Source organism: Sturnira hondurensis, unplaced genomic scaffold (genome assembly GCF_014824575.4).
Source record: "Sturnira hondurensis isolate 20B ecotype Veracruz unplaced genomic scaffold, ASM1482457v3 Scaffold0010428, whole genome shotgun sequence".
NCBI lineage: Eukaryota > Metazoa > Chordata > Mammalia > Chiroptera > Phyllostomidae > Sturnira > Sturnira hondurensis.
Window position 1 is genome coordinate 6,755,419 of NW_028083059.1, and position 15,936 is coordinate 6,771,354.

Sequence of the window (15,936 nt, forward strand, 5' to 3'; positions counted from 1 at the left end):
TTGGTGATGATGAACTCTTTTAACTTGACCTTATCTGGGAGGCACTTTATCTGCCCTTCCATTCTAAATAATAGCTTTACTGGACAGAGTCATCTTGGATGGAGGTCCTTGCCTTTCATGACTTAGAATACTTCTTTCCAGCAAGGTTGGAAGGTTCTTGCCTGCAAGGTTTCTTTGGAGAAATCAGCAGATAGTCTTATGGAAACTCCTTTGTAGGTATCTTTCTCCTTTCTTCTTGCTGCTTTTAAGATTCTATCTCTTTAATCTTGGGTAATATAATTATGATGTGCCTTGCTGTGTGCTTCCTTGGGTCTCACCACTTGGGGGTTCTCTGAACTTTCTGGACTTCCTGGAAGTCTATTTCCTTCATCAGGTTGGGGAAAGTTCTTCATTACTTTTTCAAGTAAGTTTTCCGTTTCTTGCTCTTCCTTTTCTCCTTCTGGCACCCCTATGATTTGGATGTTGGAACATTTAACAGAGGTTCCTCAGCCTCTCCTCATTGTTTTGAATTCTTCTTTCTTCATTCTGTTCTGGTTGAATGTTTATATCTTCTTCAAATTGTTGATTTTAGTTTGGGTTTCCTTCTCTTCACTGTTGGTTCCTTGTACATTTTCCTTTGTTTCGTGTTTCATAGCCTTCACTTTTCCCTCTATTTTGTGACCTTACTCAACCATTTCTGTGAGCATCTTGATTACCAGTATTTTGAACTCTGCATCTGACAGGTTGGCTATCTCCTTGTCGTTTAGTTCTATTTTCAGTGCTTTCTCTGTTCTTTCATTTGGGCCATATTTCTTTGTTTCGGCATTCCTGTTATGTAATAAGTGGTGGAGTCTTAGGTATTCTCCAGGGTGAGGCAACCCACTCTCTGCATTGTGGTGCTGTATGTGGGGGAAGGGTGTGTGGGGAAAAAATCTGCTTGCTCAGCTATCGGCGGGCTTTCAGTTACTTCCCCTGTTACGTACAAATTGGCCCCTTCTGGTCCTGATACCTGGGTGGAGGACACCCTGGGTCTCTTCAGTGGACTCTCCTATGAAGCTGGTAGTTTCACCCGCCACTACAACCCCACAGATTTTTACAGCCAGAGGCTTTGAGGCTTTATTTTCCTAGGCTGAAACCCTGGGTTGTGTCATCTGTCTCACTCCCCAGTTGTTCCTCCCTGTGAATCTACACAAAGATGTGGGACCATGGAGTCTGCCAGCCGCTGCCTCACCCATCCCAGTCTTTCTGCTTCCACCTTGCCTCGAATCCTCTCTACCTCAGCTGCCAGTCTCCTCTCCTCCTGCAGGTCTGGGTGAAATGTATCTTCTTTAATTCCTTGGTTGTCGGACTTCCATACAGTTCGATTTTTTGGCAGTCTTGTTATTTTTTGTTTTTAAATTTGTCATTGTCCTTCTTTTGGTTGTGTGAGGAGGCAAAGTGTTTCTAGTTACACCTCCATCTTCTCCGGAAGTCTGGGTGTGGGGTTTTAATAGCTTTGATTTTTAAATTCTTCCAGACCTTCTTAGGAAGAATAAATAATTAATGAACAAGTAATATAATTTATATACACTTAATCAGCTGAACTATTGACATCTGTGTTCAAGATTAAGAGACACTCCTAATAGCTATAGTTGAAGGAGTTCAAATGTTAATTAACTGGTAAATATATAAATAAAATATATACAAACAATGGAATATTATTTGGCAATAAAAAAGTATGTATTGAGACATGGCAGAAAATCGATACACCCTGAAAACATTTAAAAAATATTTATGTATGTATGTATCTATTTATTTAGAGGGGAAAGAAGGGAGAAAGAGAGGGAAAGAAATATTGATAAGAAGGGAGAAAGGGAAAGAAATATTGATAAGAGACAGAAACATTGGTAATCTGGTTGCCTCTTGTACTCATCTGACTGAGCACCAAACCTGCAGCTTAGATGTGTGCCCTGACCTGGAACCAAACCCATGACTTTTCAGTTTGCAGGACTATGCCTCCCCAACTAAGGCATACTGGCCAGGGCTTGAAAACATTCTCAGTGAAAGAAACTGGAGATAAAGACCAAATATTTATGATCGCCTATATAGAGTGCCCAGCATAAGATAAATGTGTAATGACAGAAAATAAATCAGTGGTTGCCAGGGGCTGGCAACAAGGTGGAGAGGAATAGAGAAGGCTGATAATGGATAAGTTCTAAGTGCAGAAATATGTATGTGAAAAAATTTAGTAACTGAACTGTCTTATTTTTAATCTTGTATTTGTAGTGTATACAATTAAAGTTTTCATAAATTTTGAAATTATGGGGAGAAGAAGTTTTTAAGAATATGGTTGGGGGAAACAATTTAGAAAAAAGGTGTAATACATAGTTATTTTTTCCTATTGGCAGGTTTTACTCTAACCTTTTAGGTTTTAGGAACATAAAATATGTAATCTAGTTACTGTTAAAATTATAATGTTAAATATGACTCAGCGTATGGCTTATTTATAAGATAATTATAAAATTTCAGAGTAAAAGACAGAAAACTGTACTTGAACAATTAAAATAAATTTAAAAAGAAAAATAATTATAAAATTTCAAATTGAATTTGTTAATCCTAGAAGCATTTAGAAGCACATGTTTTATTTTTGTAGTGCTTGAAAATCCATGTCCTATGCCCATCCTAACCCATCCTCACCCCATCCTCCTACCCATCCTCCTTTGTCCCCTTCTCCAACTTTCATTGTGCTGATGTTTCCATATACTAGAATTCACTCAACATTTGGTTGACGAGTAAAAATCTAACTCATTTGCTAGCTTGAATATAAACAGTAACTACTTTCATGTAAATTTACTCATAATGTTTGCCTGGCTGTAGTTCTAAAGCAACAATGCTTAGATTAGGTAATTTTGCCATAGGAGATTAGGTGAGGAGTAATTCTGTTATGTTTTATTTAGGTTTTGAAAATGTCATTTATAGATCAACAGTAACTTACAGTATTATACTAACATATTATAGTTTGAAAGACACGGAACCAGGAAGAGATGCATTTCTGCTTTTCAATAAACCCTAAAACTTTGGATATGCTCTGTCCTGAACCTCCTGCATAAAAGAGACAGTTACTTATTTTTTATACTTACTAGGGTAAGTGGACAAGGCCTGTACTTTTGTATTTTAATACCTATCTGAATGTCCTGTATACTTCTATCAGCCTTTAACTTATAAGCTGCCAAAATCAGAGACTTAAAAACTATAATTTGGGACTTCCGCCAAGATGGAGGCATAGGTGGAAACACTGTGCCTTCTCCCACAACCAAGTTTGGATACAACAAAAGTTTTGGAGAACTAAGACACACCCAGAGACCAGAAAACCGAATTATATGGAAGTCCGACAGCTACAAACCGTTCAACGGGGAGGGTAAGAGAGGCCGAGCCAGCAGCGGAGCAGGGTCTGGAAGGACAGACCTAGGAGCGCAGGCAGCCCGGACCTAGTCGGGTGCGGGGCAGACTGACCAAGGTCGCACATTTGCGCACAGTGAGACGGACCACGCAGGCCCCAGGGGGCGAACCCAGTGGTGGAGGGCTGACAGTGTTGGCACACTCTCGTGCAGTGGAGCAGGGCGCGTGGCCCTGGTGATGGTGGTGGCTGTGGTGCTGGTAGGGGTCTTGGAGGCGGGCGCCAGAGGGAAGCCATTGTCCCTCTTTGACCCCACCCCCACATACAATGTCACAACCCAGCGACTTAGTTGCCCTGCTCTGGTGAAAACCTAGGGCTCCGTTCCTACTACTTAACAGGCACGAACAGCCCAAAAGATGGCACAAGAAGAACTCAAAGTCCCAGAGCCAATAACTCTAAGCGACCAACAGATTGCCAGCCTCTCAGAAGCCCAATTTAAAACACTATTTATCAGGATGCTCACAGAATTGGTAGAGTACAGTCACAAATTAGAGGAACTTAGTCACAAATTAGAGGAACATATGAAGGCTAAACTAATTGAAATGAAGGGAGATGTCCAGGAAACCAATAGCGATGGAAAGGAAAATGGGACTCAAATCAAGGGAGTGGACCAGAAGGAAGAACGAAACATCCAACCAGAAAATAGTAAAGAAACAAGAATTCAAAAAAATGAGGAGAGGCTTAGGAACCTCCAGGACATCTTTAAACGTTCCAACATCCGGATTATAGGGGTACCAGAAGGGGGAAAGAAACAGCCACGAGTGGAAAACTTATTTGAACAAATAATAAAGGAGAACTTCCCCAGTCTGGCAAAGGAAATAGACTTCCAGGAAATCCAGGAAGCTCAGAGAGTCCCAAAGAAGTTGGACCCAAGAAGGAACACACCAAGGCACATCATAATTACATTAGCCAAGACCAAAATGAAGGAGAGAATCCTAGAAGCAGCAAGGGATAAGGGGACAGTCACCTACAAAGGAGTACCCATCAGACTGTCAGCGGATTTCTCAAAAGAGACCTTACAGGCAAGAAGGGGCTGGAAAGAAGTATTCCAAGTCATGAAATCCAAAGACCTACAGCCAAGATTGCTTTATCCAGCAAAACTTTCATTTAGAATGGAAGGACAGATAAAGTGCTTCTCAGATAAGGTCAAGTTCAAGGAGTTCATCATCACCAAGCCCTTATTATATGAAATGCTAAAGGGACTTATATAAGAAAAAGAAGATGAAAAATATGAACAGTGAAAGGACAGCAAACACACAGTTATTAACAACCACACCTAAAACAAAAGCAAACCAAGAGGACAGCTAGATCAGGAGTGGAACCATAGAAATGAAGAACACATGGAGGGTTAGAAACAGGGGGGTGGGAGGGGGAGAAGGGGGGAGAAGGCACAGAAAATAGCATAGATGGTAGGTAGAAAATAGATAGGGGGGAGGGCGAGAATAGTGGGGGAAATATAGAATCTAAAGAACTTGAGACACGTGGTTATAAACTAAGGGGGGAGAAGGGTGGGGGAGGGAGTGTGCGGGTGGAGGGGAATGAAGGGGGGAATAGAACAACTGTAATGGTATAATTAATAAACTATATTTAAAAAACAAAACAAAACAAAAAAAACCTATAATTTGCACGATCATACCCACCAGACTTGTGTTTTTCTTTTCAATGTTAGGTATTGCTTGTTCAAAAGTAGAAGGAAAATTCTACTTCAGAGCTCAGTGCCAATAGAGTTCCTATCCCTTGATATGAACTTGAGCTTTTTATGAATTGTTTAACTTTACTTATCTTTAGCTCTTTTACTACTTTTATAAGCACATTTATAATATTGAAGTTCTGGTAACTGAACCTTTGAACACCTTGCTCAGAAGATAACATTACTTTAATTATTTACTTTGTGAGAAGTGCCTTTTACTACTGACGGTGGAGCATTTCTGCTTTCTTGCTCATGATTATGCTGCTGGGGGCTATGTTTGTGGTCCCTTGCAGGCAGCATCCAAGAATCCAAAAGTGGCTGTATTAACAGAGATGTGCTTGTACATTTTTATGACTTAAAAAGTGTGTTGAGGTTGCCTTGGCTGGCATAGCTCAGTGGATTGAGTGCGGGCCTGCGAACTAAGGGATTGTGGTTCGATTCCCAGCCAGGGCACATGCCTGGGTTGCAGGCCAGTTCCCAGCAGGGGACACACGAGAGGCAACCGTACATTGATATTTCTCTCCCTCTCTCCTTCGCTTCCCCTCTAAAGATAAATGAATAAAATATTTTTTAAAAAAGTATGTTGAGGTTTAAGCATTTTACCCTCACATACCAATAACTCCGTTGTCTGGAATAGCAGGGGATTTGGCAAAGTTACTTCAAAAAGAAACCAAGGGTTTTGCACTGAAAAGTGGAAAAATTCTAGTTCTTCATTTATTCGGTAAAAGTATTTCATCTCATTGAATGCTGTTTTTAGTTCATTTATACATTTAATTGTTTAAAAATACAGTATTTATTCATCAAATATTCCTGTAAATTTTCTTTGTTTCATGGTTACAGATAATAGTTCAGATTCTAACAGGCTGTCTTACAGACTTTGGCCAGAATAGAATTAATAGGTAAACCTCAGTCTGTATCAATTACAGGCTTGAAGTGTTTTCCAGCAGTAGACTTAATATCTCTTTCCCTCACTTTCCTGTCCAACACTTTTGGTAGCCATATAGCAAAAGAGCAAAATATTCCTTGTGTGGTTACTAGTTATCTTTTTGTTCATATGAATTTATAATACCTTTGTTAAGAAACCTTTCAAGTTTGATCACAGCTTTTCTATTTTAATATGATCCCAAGTGATTATATTTTCATTTAATTCTTTAACCTTAAGAGGGTAACACTTTAGGAAATTTGAACTGATATTTTTGGAATACTATCAGTAGGAGACATTTATATTACCTTATTGAGAAAATGTGGAATGGGACTAATTTTTTTTTTCTCAAAATGACAAAAATGACCATCCTAGTTCTAGTGGCATGCTCTGCCTTTCAGGCTGCCTCAAGGAATTTTAGAAATTCTCTAGCTGAGTTACGGATTTTTATTTGTAAAGACTTCCTGTGTGTTATATACTAAAATTCTAAATAATGACTGAAACTTCATCTTTAGAGAATTCTGAGGAAATTAGTTATTTTAAGTGGTTATTTCCTGATCAAGAAACAATTCATATTGTTGTGAAAGTTTTTAAATTGTTTTAACTGTATACAAACCAAACTAAAATCTCCTTTGTGCTTTTCACCTAAACATAGTAGACTAAATATGACTACATGTTGATTTACTTGATAACTTACTTGATGTAGTATTATTTTACTTTAATATATTATACAGTGGTGCCATTAGAACCTTTGTTTTTCCTCTAACATTTATTGAATATTTACTATAAGCCAGGCACTGCTCTAGGCATAGAGCAGTATCATTACATACTAAATATGACTTCTCATAATGCAGTACTTTGAATTCCTGAATGAACTTTGTTTCTCCTTGCCATATCTAACGTAATATTAAGAGCATAAATTCTGTTAAAATTTGAATCCTGGCTCCACTACTTACTAGACATGTGATCGCAAACTACTTAACCCACTCTTCCCTCAATTTTTTACATCTGTAAACTGGGGCCAATGATGTAACTTTCTTCAGAGGGTGGTTGTGAGAATTAAAAAACAAAACAAAATTTAAAAAACCACATGAATGTTTTTTAGAAGAATGCCTGGCACACGGCTAGTATTGTATTAAATGTTAGCCATCACTACCACCATGAACACTGCTATTGCTGTGACTTATTAATACTGTCAGCTGGCTTGCCTTTTGTTGTCTTTTAAAATTTCTTTAATCTTAGAAAACAAATAACTAAGCTTGTTAAATTAAGTGCAAATTGAGGAAACTGAGTGTATGAAACCTGAAATTTCCTTCCAAAAAACCAAAATGCTGTGTTTGCCTTGGCATTGCATTTTGGCTGCAGAGAATGTTTTTATCTTGGACACAGCCTTTAACAAGCCATGCTTATAAATGACTCTGTAATAAGAAAGAATAAGAATTAAAATTTCTCTTAATAAGTAGGACTTTTTTTTTTTTTTTTTTTAGGGAAAAGGATCTTGAAGAAGCTCTGGAAGCAGGAGGTTGTGATCTTGAAACTTTGAGAAATATAATTCAAGGGAGACCACTGCCCACTGATCTGAGAGCCAAAGTTTGGAAGGTAACTGGAAACTAAATAAATAAAATGTGATCAGTTAAGAATAATATTTGAAAATGTTTGTTTTCAGTTGTCTTAGTTGTAGAAGACTTTATTAGCCTGTGGGCATGCTACATGTAGAAAAATTTTCAAACAGAGCAACTTAAAATGTTTCTGTAATGTTCAGTATATTCGATAATTTAGGTTTTGAAGGCAATTTTTTTGTGGCCATTGGAAATTACGTTTATTTAGAAATGGGGGAAGGGAATTAGGTCTCTGGGTGTTGGAATTACAGGAAACTTTACTTCTTTATTTTCTTCTTTATTCTCCAATGCATAAGTACTATCATTTTTTATTTTAAATTAATATTTTGTTATACTAGAAATAGTTATTTTTGTTAAAACATGTATATGCAAAGGATAAGCTAAATATCACCTGTTCTTGACCATCTGTAGGTAAAACACATAATAATGTCCTGATGTATATCTTTTTACTTTTTTACTCTTTGCATATATATATGTAAAAGAAATGGAATTATTCTGAATGTTTTATTACAGAAATGTAAAACACAAAAGTCAAGATACTTCTATAATGAACACCACCATCACTTAGCTTTAACTGTTAATCAACATTTGGCTAGTCATGTTTGATTAGTATCTCAGCCCTTTTCTCCTCACACTGGATTAACTAACCCACTGGATTATTTTAAAGCAAATCCTTGGTGGCACACTAAAATACTTTTAATATGAAAGTCTAAAAGATAAAAGACTTTTAAAATAACCATAATACCATTAAACTTGAAGGAATAGTAATTCCTTAGTATGTACTCACATGAGTGAAGGGAAAGGGAGCTCTCTGGGGTCTTTTCAGAAAGGGCACTAATTCCATTTATTAGGGCTCCACTCTCATGACATAATCACCTTGCAAAGGCCCCACCTCCTAATACCATCACATTGGGGCCTAGGATTTCAACACATACTTATGGAGGCTGACATAAACATTCATCCTACATAGCATTGATGGTGTTCGTCGGTAATAAATTTATATATGTAATCATGTAACTATTTTGCATCATTCCTTCTATTCACTGTATTGACAGGGAGTAGTACAGTTTAATTTAGGAGGATTTAAAATGATTGTGCTGTTTCATTGTGATATGACTAAGAGCTCAGCATTTGGTGGAATATAAATATATTACTTTGTAATCTTTGAAGTATGCATTATTATTCCAAAATCCAGGCCTTTCCATTGCAGCCTCTTTCCAAGGAGAGAAATAACATACAAAGCTACTGACTTTAAAATTTTTTCTTCCAGATTGCTCTAAACGTTGCAGGGAAAGGTGATAGTTTGGCATCATGGGATGGTATGTTAGACCTACCAGAACAGAACACTATTCACAAAGATTGTCTAGAGTTTATTGGTAAGTTTAATAATTGTTTTCAAACAGTAAAAAATTTTTGAAATAATAAATTTGGGGTGGAGGAATCATTCTTTAGTAGAATTATTTTGTTATAATTTGGGGTATGTTGAATTTGTAAAGGCCTAGTAAATATTGTAGCTTTAGAACTTTTCTTTTGAAATCCTTACAAAATAATGTTTAATATTTTAAGGAAGGGAGCCCAATTTTTAGTATTTTTTTGCATCATATGTTCAATTCCTTAAGTGTCCCTATAGTTTTATTGCAGTTTAAGACATTTTTTGGTATAATTAAAATACCTATATGATTGTATATAGTTCTAAATTAAAGTAAGCTGTGTTCCAAAAGTTTATCTATGTAAAGTTATAGGTCATGATCTGCTATAGAAAAACTAAATCATGGTTAAATTGTTTTCCAGTCACTCTGTGAGGTCTTTTTCAAAATTAAAATAATTTATTTTATATTTCTTTTTAAAAATTCATCTATAGTCTGTTGGAGTCTTTTTGTTTCTTTTTCCATTATATTCTGCTGAAGTTACTGATTAAGTAGGGCTCTTGTTTACTAACCACATAGGAAACATTGTTGCTGGTGCGGGCAAAGGAAAATTACTTTGGGGGTAGAGAATGAATCTCTTTACCTACCCTTAACAAAGCTATAGTGGCAGCTTGCTATCATGGGGTAGATGATAATCTGTTGTTTAGAAACCAATTTTTTTGCTTTATTGGAAAATGGGTTGTGAATCTCTTTCCTCCCCTTGTACTTCAGATCAGATGATGATCCATTCTTGTTTAATCTCTATTTAGGTCAGGTGTTACTAAGTTAAGCTAGTAAATATTGAACAGCTAGTAAATTCTGAATAATTATAAGGAAAAATGTGTTTTCATGTAGTGATGTCATGTTTTAAATGTACTAACATAGTACATTTAAATGTACTAACATATGTTTGTAAATAGGTATTATATTCAATAATAGAGCCTCTAGCAGGCCTTTGGTAACTTTATTTTAACACTTACTTTCTAGACCAGCTTACAGTGCCAGAAGAGAAGGCAGCAGAATTACTTTTGGAGATTGAGTCTGTAATTACCTTTTATTGTAAATCACGTAACATTAAATATAGCAAGTCCCTTAGCTGGATACATCTACTCAAACCACTGGTGCACCTTCAACTGCCACGCAGCGATTTATACAACTGCTTTTATGCTGTCATGAATAAGTACATCCCCAGGTAAAATATGATTCAGTTACTTATTTTAAAATAAATACAGATCTAGTTTGCTTGATCTAACGTTGTTAGATTTACTCTGGTGATAAAGTGAAAGGGTTAAATAATTTTGAAAGTTGTTTGAATCCTAATTGTTATTTGACTTTATTTTTGTGATTATCAACATTTTCTTAAAGATTTTATTTATATATATTTTTAGAGAGAAGAGAAGGGAGGGAGAAAGGGAGGGAGAAAAACATGGAAGTGCGGTTGTCTCTCACACACCCACTACTGGGGACCTGGCCCACAGCCCAGACATGTGTCCTGACTAAGAATCAAACCAGTGACCCTTTGGTTCACAGGCCAGTACTCAGTCCACTGAGCCACACCAGTTAGGGCGGATTATAAACCTTTTTCTAAGGATGCTTTAGTTAAAAATGTATGCTTCTAGAATACTGTATTTTGCTGTGTGTAATGTGCACCCATGTTTTTTGTGCACATTATACACAGGATTATTATGCCCATGGTATGTAAACATTGTACCCATGTATAATGTGCATCCTTATTTTTCCATCAAAAATTTGGGCAAAAAAGTACATTACACACGGCAAAATATGGCATATACAAGTATATATGTAGCATAATGCTATACTTTTTCAGTGGTGTCTTCCCCTATAAAATAAAAATAGCATTATAGTGTGTAAGTGAAAAGTAAAAATTTTGTTGGAGTTCTACAGTGAGTGACATGCTGGGGTTAAGCTGGGGTCTTAGTCCTAGAAACATAGACACGAACAAGTAATCAGGGGACTTCTGGCCAACATGGAGGCATAGGTGAAAACACTCTGCCTCCTCGTGCAACAAAGTTTAAAGACAACAAAGTTTTAGTAACAAAAATGCAACCAAAACACAGAAAATTGAACTGTATGGGAGTCCGACAACAATGAACCATTCAGCCAGACTGGTACGAGGGGTGGAGTCAGCAGCTGGCGGAGCAGAGTGGCGCAGGAGAAGGTGGCCAGACCGACCAAGGCACACAGGCTGCAGTTGGCAGATCCCAGGTGTGGGGTGGCAACAGGCAGACCCAGTGGGGGCGCAAGGTGGTTGGCTGACCATGGTCACACATTCACATTCAGATAAACCAGGTGAAGGAGCGAGGAATGAGACAGACTGCACAGGCTAAGGCCCCAGCGACGGGAATTAAAGCCTAAAAGCACTGATGGGAAAAACTTTCAGGGTCAAGGTGCCAGAAGAAGCTCCCAGGCTCACAGAGAGTTTGTTGGAGAGACCCACGGGGTCCTGGAGGGTACACAAGCCCACACACCCAGGAACCAGCACCAGAAGGGCCCAGTTTGCTTGTGGAAGACGGCAGAGGGGACTGAAATCTGAGAGAGAGCAGAACAAACATCATTGCTCTTCTCTGACCTGGCCCCCACATACAGCATCACAACCCAGCAACTGGGTCACCCCACCCTGGTGAACACCTAAGGCTCTGCCCCTCATACGTAACAGGTGCGAACAGACAAAAATATGGCTCAGGAAGAACAGCTCAGAGCTCCAGAGCCAATACTTCTAAGCGACCAAGAGATAGCCAACCTATCAGATGCACAGTTCAAAATACTGGTGATCAGGATGCTCACAGAATTGGTTGATTTTAGCCAAATATTAGAGGAACACATGAAGGCTACACTAAGTGTAGCGAAGAGAAATGCACAGGAAACCAATAGTGATGGAAAGGAAACTGGGACTCAGATAAATGGAGTGGACCAGAAGAAAGAAAGAAACAACCAAACAGAAAAGAAGGAAGAAACAAGAATTCAAAAAAATGAGGAGAGGCTTAGGAACCTCCAGGACATCTTTAAACGTTCCAACAACCGAATTATAGGGGTACCAGAAGGGGAAGAGGAACAGCCACGAGTGGAAAACTTATTTGAACAACTAATAAAGGAGAACTTCCCCAGTCTGGTAAAGGAAATAGACTGCCATGAAATCCAGGAAGCTCAGAGAGTCCCAAAGAAGTTGGACCCAAGAAAGAACACACCAAGGCACATCATCATCACATTAGCCAAGATTAAAATGAAGGAGAGAATTCTAGAAGCAGCAAGAGATAAGGGGACAGTCACCTACAAAGGACTTGCAATCAGACTGTCAGTGGATTTCTCAAAAGAGACCTTCCAGGCAAGAAGGGGCTGGAAAGAAGTATTCCAAGTCATGAAATCCAAAGACCTACAGCCAAGATTGCTCTATTCAGCAAAGCTTTCATTTAGAATGGAAGGGCAGATAAAGTGCTTCTCAGATAAGGTCAAATTCAAGGAGTTCATCATCACCAAGCCCTTATTATATGAAATGTTAAAGGGACTTATCTAAGAAAAAGAAGATAAATATGAACAGTGAAAAGACAGCAAACTCATGCTGACCGTTATTAACAACCACACCTAAAACAAAAGCAAACCAAGAGGACAGCTAGATCAGGAGTGGAACCATAGAAATGGAGATCACATGGAGGGTCAGCAACAGGGGAGTGGGGGGAGAAGATGGGGGGAGAAGGTACAGAGAATAAGTAGCATAGACGGTAGGTAGAAAATAGGGGGGAGGGCAAGAATAGTATGGGAAATATAGAATCTAAAGAACTTGTAACACATGGACATAAACTAAAGGGGGGGAATGGTGGGGGAGGAGCTGTGCAGGGTGGAGGGGAATGAAGGGGGGGAAATGGGACAACTGTAGTGGCAGAATCAATAAAACACATTTTTAGAAAAGGAATCAGAAGTGTACTGAGTGTGAGGAAGGTGAAATAGCACTACAAGAATGTATAATGAGGGTGGCCTAACCTGCCTTGGAGATCGGGTATGGCTTCCCTGGACAAGTGACAAGCTGAAACTAGACAGATGTGTAAGTGGTTGGGTGTTGGGGTGGGAAGTGGTGGGGGTGGCACTCATGAGGCCAGAAAGAATCCTTGTAGTAGCCAATGCTATGGATCAAGTAGTCACGACTTTAGAGCCAAAGCTTTCAACATCATCTAAACCAGTGGTTTGGCTTCACACTGAACCCTGGGTACAAATTGGAATCATTGGGGCTGCTCTTAAAAACCTGATGCCTGTTTGCAACCTGATTAATTAAACCAGATCTCTGAGAAGAGCACACAGGCATCAGTGTTTAAAAGCTTCTCGGTTGGTTACAGTGTGCAGCCAAGGTAGAGAACTCCTCTGGAGCTTGCTAGTTACATGACTACCATTTTTTACTACTCTCGGTGCTAACACACTCTACTACCTGTGGGTCACAGATGGCAAACACGGGGTCCACAGGCCAAATCCAGCCCCCCCTTTGTTTTGTCCAGCCTGGCACTTTGTTTCTATCCTGTGGCAGTGTGGAGCTCTCCCTTAACTGTTAAGGAGTCGTTACATTTACACAGTCCTAAATTACATTCTGCCCTTTGAGGCAACTGTGAGGCTGATGTGGCCCCTGTGAAAATGAGTTTGAGGTGCTTTGTGTATTTTTTTCATTTAAATAGTGACCACTCTAAAGTAGGTGTCTTTGATTTACAACTATAGAAAATGAAACAAAGAAAAAGATTAAATGATTTATCCAAGATTACACTTCTTGTGTGTGACTGAGTCAGGATTTGAACCTAAGTTTGAATGGACACCTATGCTTTACTAATAGCTTCTCCACACTGGTTGCTTGTTAGAATCAACTGCAGACTTCCCCACCCCTCTTTCTTTCTTTTTACTAACAGCTCTATAAGATACTATTCACATATCATAAAATTTATCCTTTTAGTATGTACAATTCAGTGGGTTTTAGTATAGTCACAGAGTTGTGTGACTGTAACCACAATCATTTTTAGAATATTTTTGTCACCTCAAAAGAAAATCGCATGACCCATTAGTACCTAAGTCACTATGTTCCCGCAATACGCTCAGCCCTAGACAGCCACTACGCCACTTTCTGTCTCGATAGATTTGCCTGTTCTGGACATTTTACATAAATGGAATCATATAATATATGGTCTTTTGTGACTGCCTTCTTTCACTTAGCATAACGTTTTAAAGACTTATCCATATGGTAGCATATATTATTATTTCATTTCTTTTTATTGCTGAAGTATTTCATTGTATGCATGTAACACATTTAACTCATTCAACAGTTGATGGACATTAGGATTTTCACTTTTTGGCTATTATGAGTAGTGCTGCTATGAACATTTGTGTACAAGTTTTTGTGTAGATATGTAATTTCATTTCTCTTGGGTATATACCTAGGGTGGAATTGCTGGATCATGTAATAACTATGGTTAACCTTTTGACAAAGTGCCAGACTTTCTTACAACAATCTTTTTACATTTCCCATCAGCAGTGAATGAAGATCCCAATTTCACCACATCCTCATCAACATTTGTTTTTTTGATTATAGCCATACTAATAATTATTATTAAGTGGTATATCATTATGGGTTTGATTTGTATTTCCTTTACAGGTAAAGATATTGAACATCTTTTCCTGTGCTTAGTGACGATTGATATATCTCCTTTGGAGAAATGTCTGCTCAGCTGGAGAACTTTTAAAAGATGCTGATCCTTGAAGTTTCAGATACAAGCAGAAATTTCAGATACAAGCAGACTAGTTAGAGGCGAGGCATGGATATATTTTTAAAACTCAGGTGATTCTAATATATGCCAGGGTGGAGAACCTCTTTACTACCTTGAAGCCATAGTGCTTCCTGTAAAGAAAACAGACCCAGAGATGCCAGGACACCACGCTAAGGTCACAGTAGATCCAAGACTGGAATTCATATTTGGGAAATACTCAGTTATACTAGGTCTCTTGGCTGCTTATATTTTAGCGCCTCTCAGCTTAACAGAGCTAGTAATAGCAAGGGGCATGAAGTTCTAGCTTTCTCTCTAGAGAATGTTGGTGGTGGATTATAGCTAATAATAGAGGGGGAAGGTAATGTTGAGCTGTGTAACACACTGTCAACTTTCTCAAGTTCCTCCAGTTACTGTTTTCATGAGTTCTCCTTGTAACATAGTACTCCAGCCAGAGTCAGTGTTAATGCCCTTGGATAGAACACAACTCCACAGAATTATGCTAGAGGAACTCCTTTACATAATAACATCTTTTTATTGCAGATTCAGATGTAACGTGGGTAGAATTCTATCAACCACAGTGCCTTGCAGGAGGAAGTAACTTTGCAGTGCACAGATACTAAATGAATAGGTGCTGTTGCAATGACCGACTCTCTTGAGATGTCCCACTTTATCTGAAGATGAGACCACAAACTAGGCACTTGTTCCTACAATTTATACCCCTACTCAGTCTATAAGCATTGCGTTTATAAAGTGGGGAAGGTATATAGACTAAGGAGAAGATAATCTTACTAATATGAATCCAGTTCAGTCTCTGAATTACCAACCTAGGGCCTTTTCTACAAAACTTCCCTGTGAAACTACAGTATTAAAAAATGGCAGATAGAGAATTATAAGTCATTTGTGGAAGTTATTTTTTCTTTCCACTTGAATAGCATTTAAAACATAATGTACAGAATAATACTGAATGTAAACTGTAATTGAAAAATAAAAGTAATACAACAAAAAACATAATGCTTTGATGTTAAAACTGTGCCATTCATTTCATTAACTTTTTTGCGTGAAGCCTTTTACTTTAATTTCTTTACAGTTTGCTTTGTTAGACTGTACCCCTACCAAAATATCACTTGTTAA

General features: G+C 38.2%; 1 protein-coding gene across 4 annotated transcripts in view; it reads left to right on the forward strand.

Annotated features, from left to right (window-relative positions):
- TBC1D23 (TBC1 domain family member 23) overlaps positions 1-15,936 on the forward strand; it is a 72,759-nt gene that overhangs the window by 19,630 nt on the left and 37,193 nt on the right. For all 4 annotated transcript variants that reach the window (XM_037058933.1, XM_037058930.1, XM_037058932.1 and 1 more), the window contains exons 2-4: positions 7,515-7,626; positions 8,917-9,022; positions 10,040-10,244. In XM_037058933.1, coding sequence (XP_036914828.1) covers positions 7,515-7,626; positions 8,917-9,022; positions 10,040-10,244 — 423 coding nt within the window. The remainder of the gene's footprint in view (positions 1-7,514; positions 7,627-8,916; positions 9,023-10,039; positions 10,245-15,936) is intronic.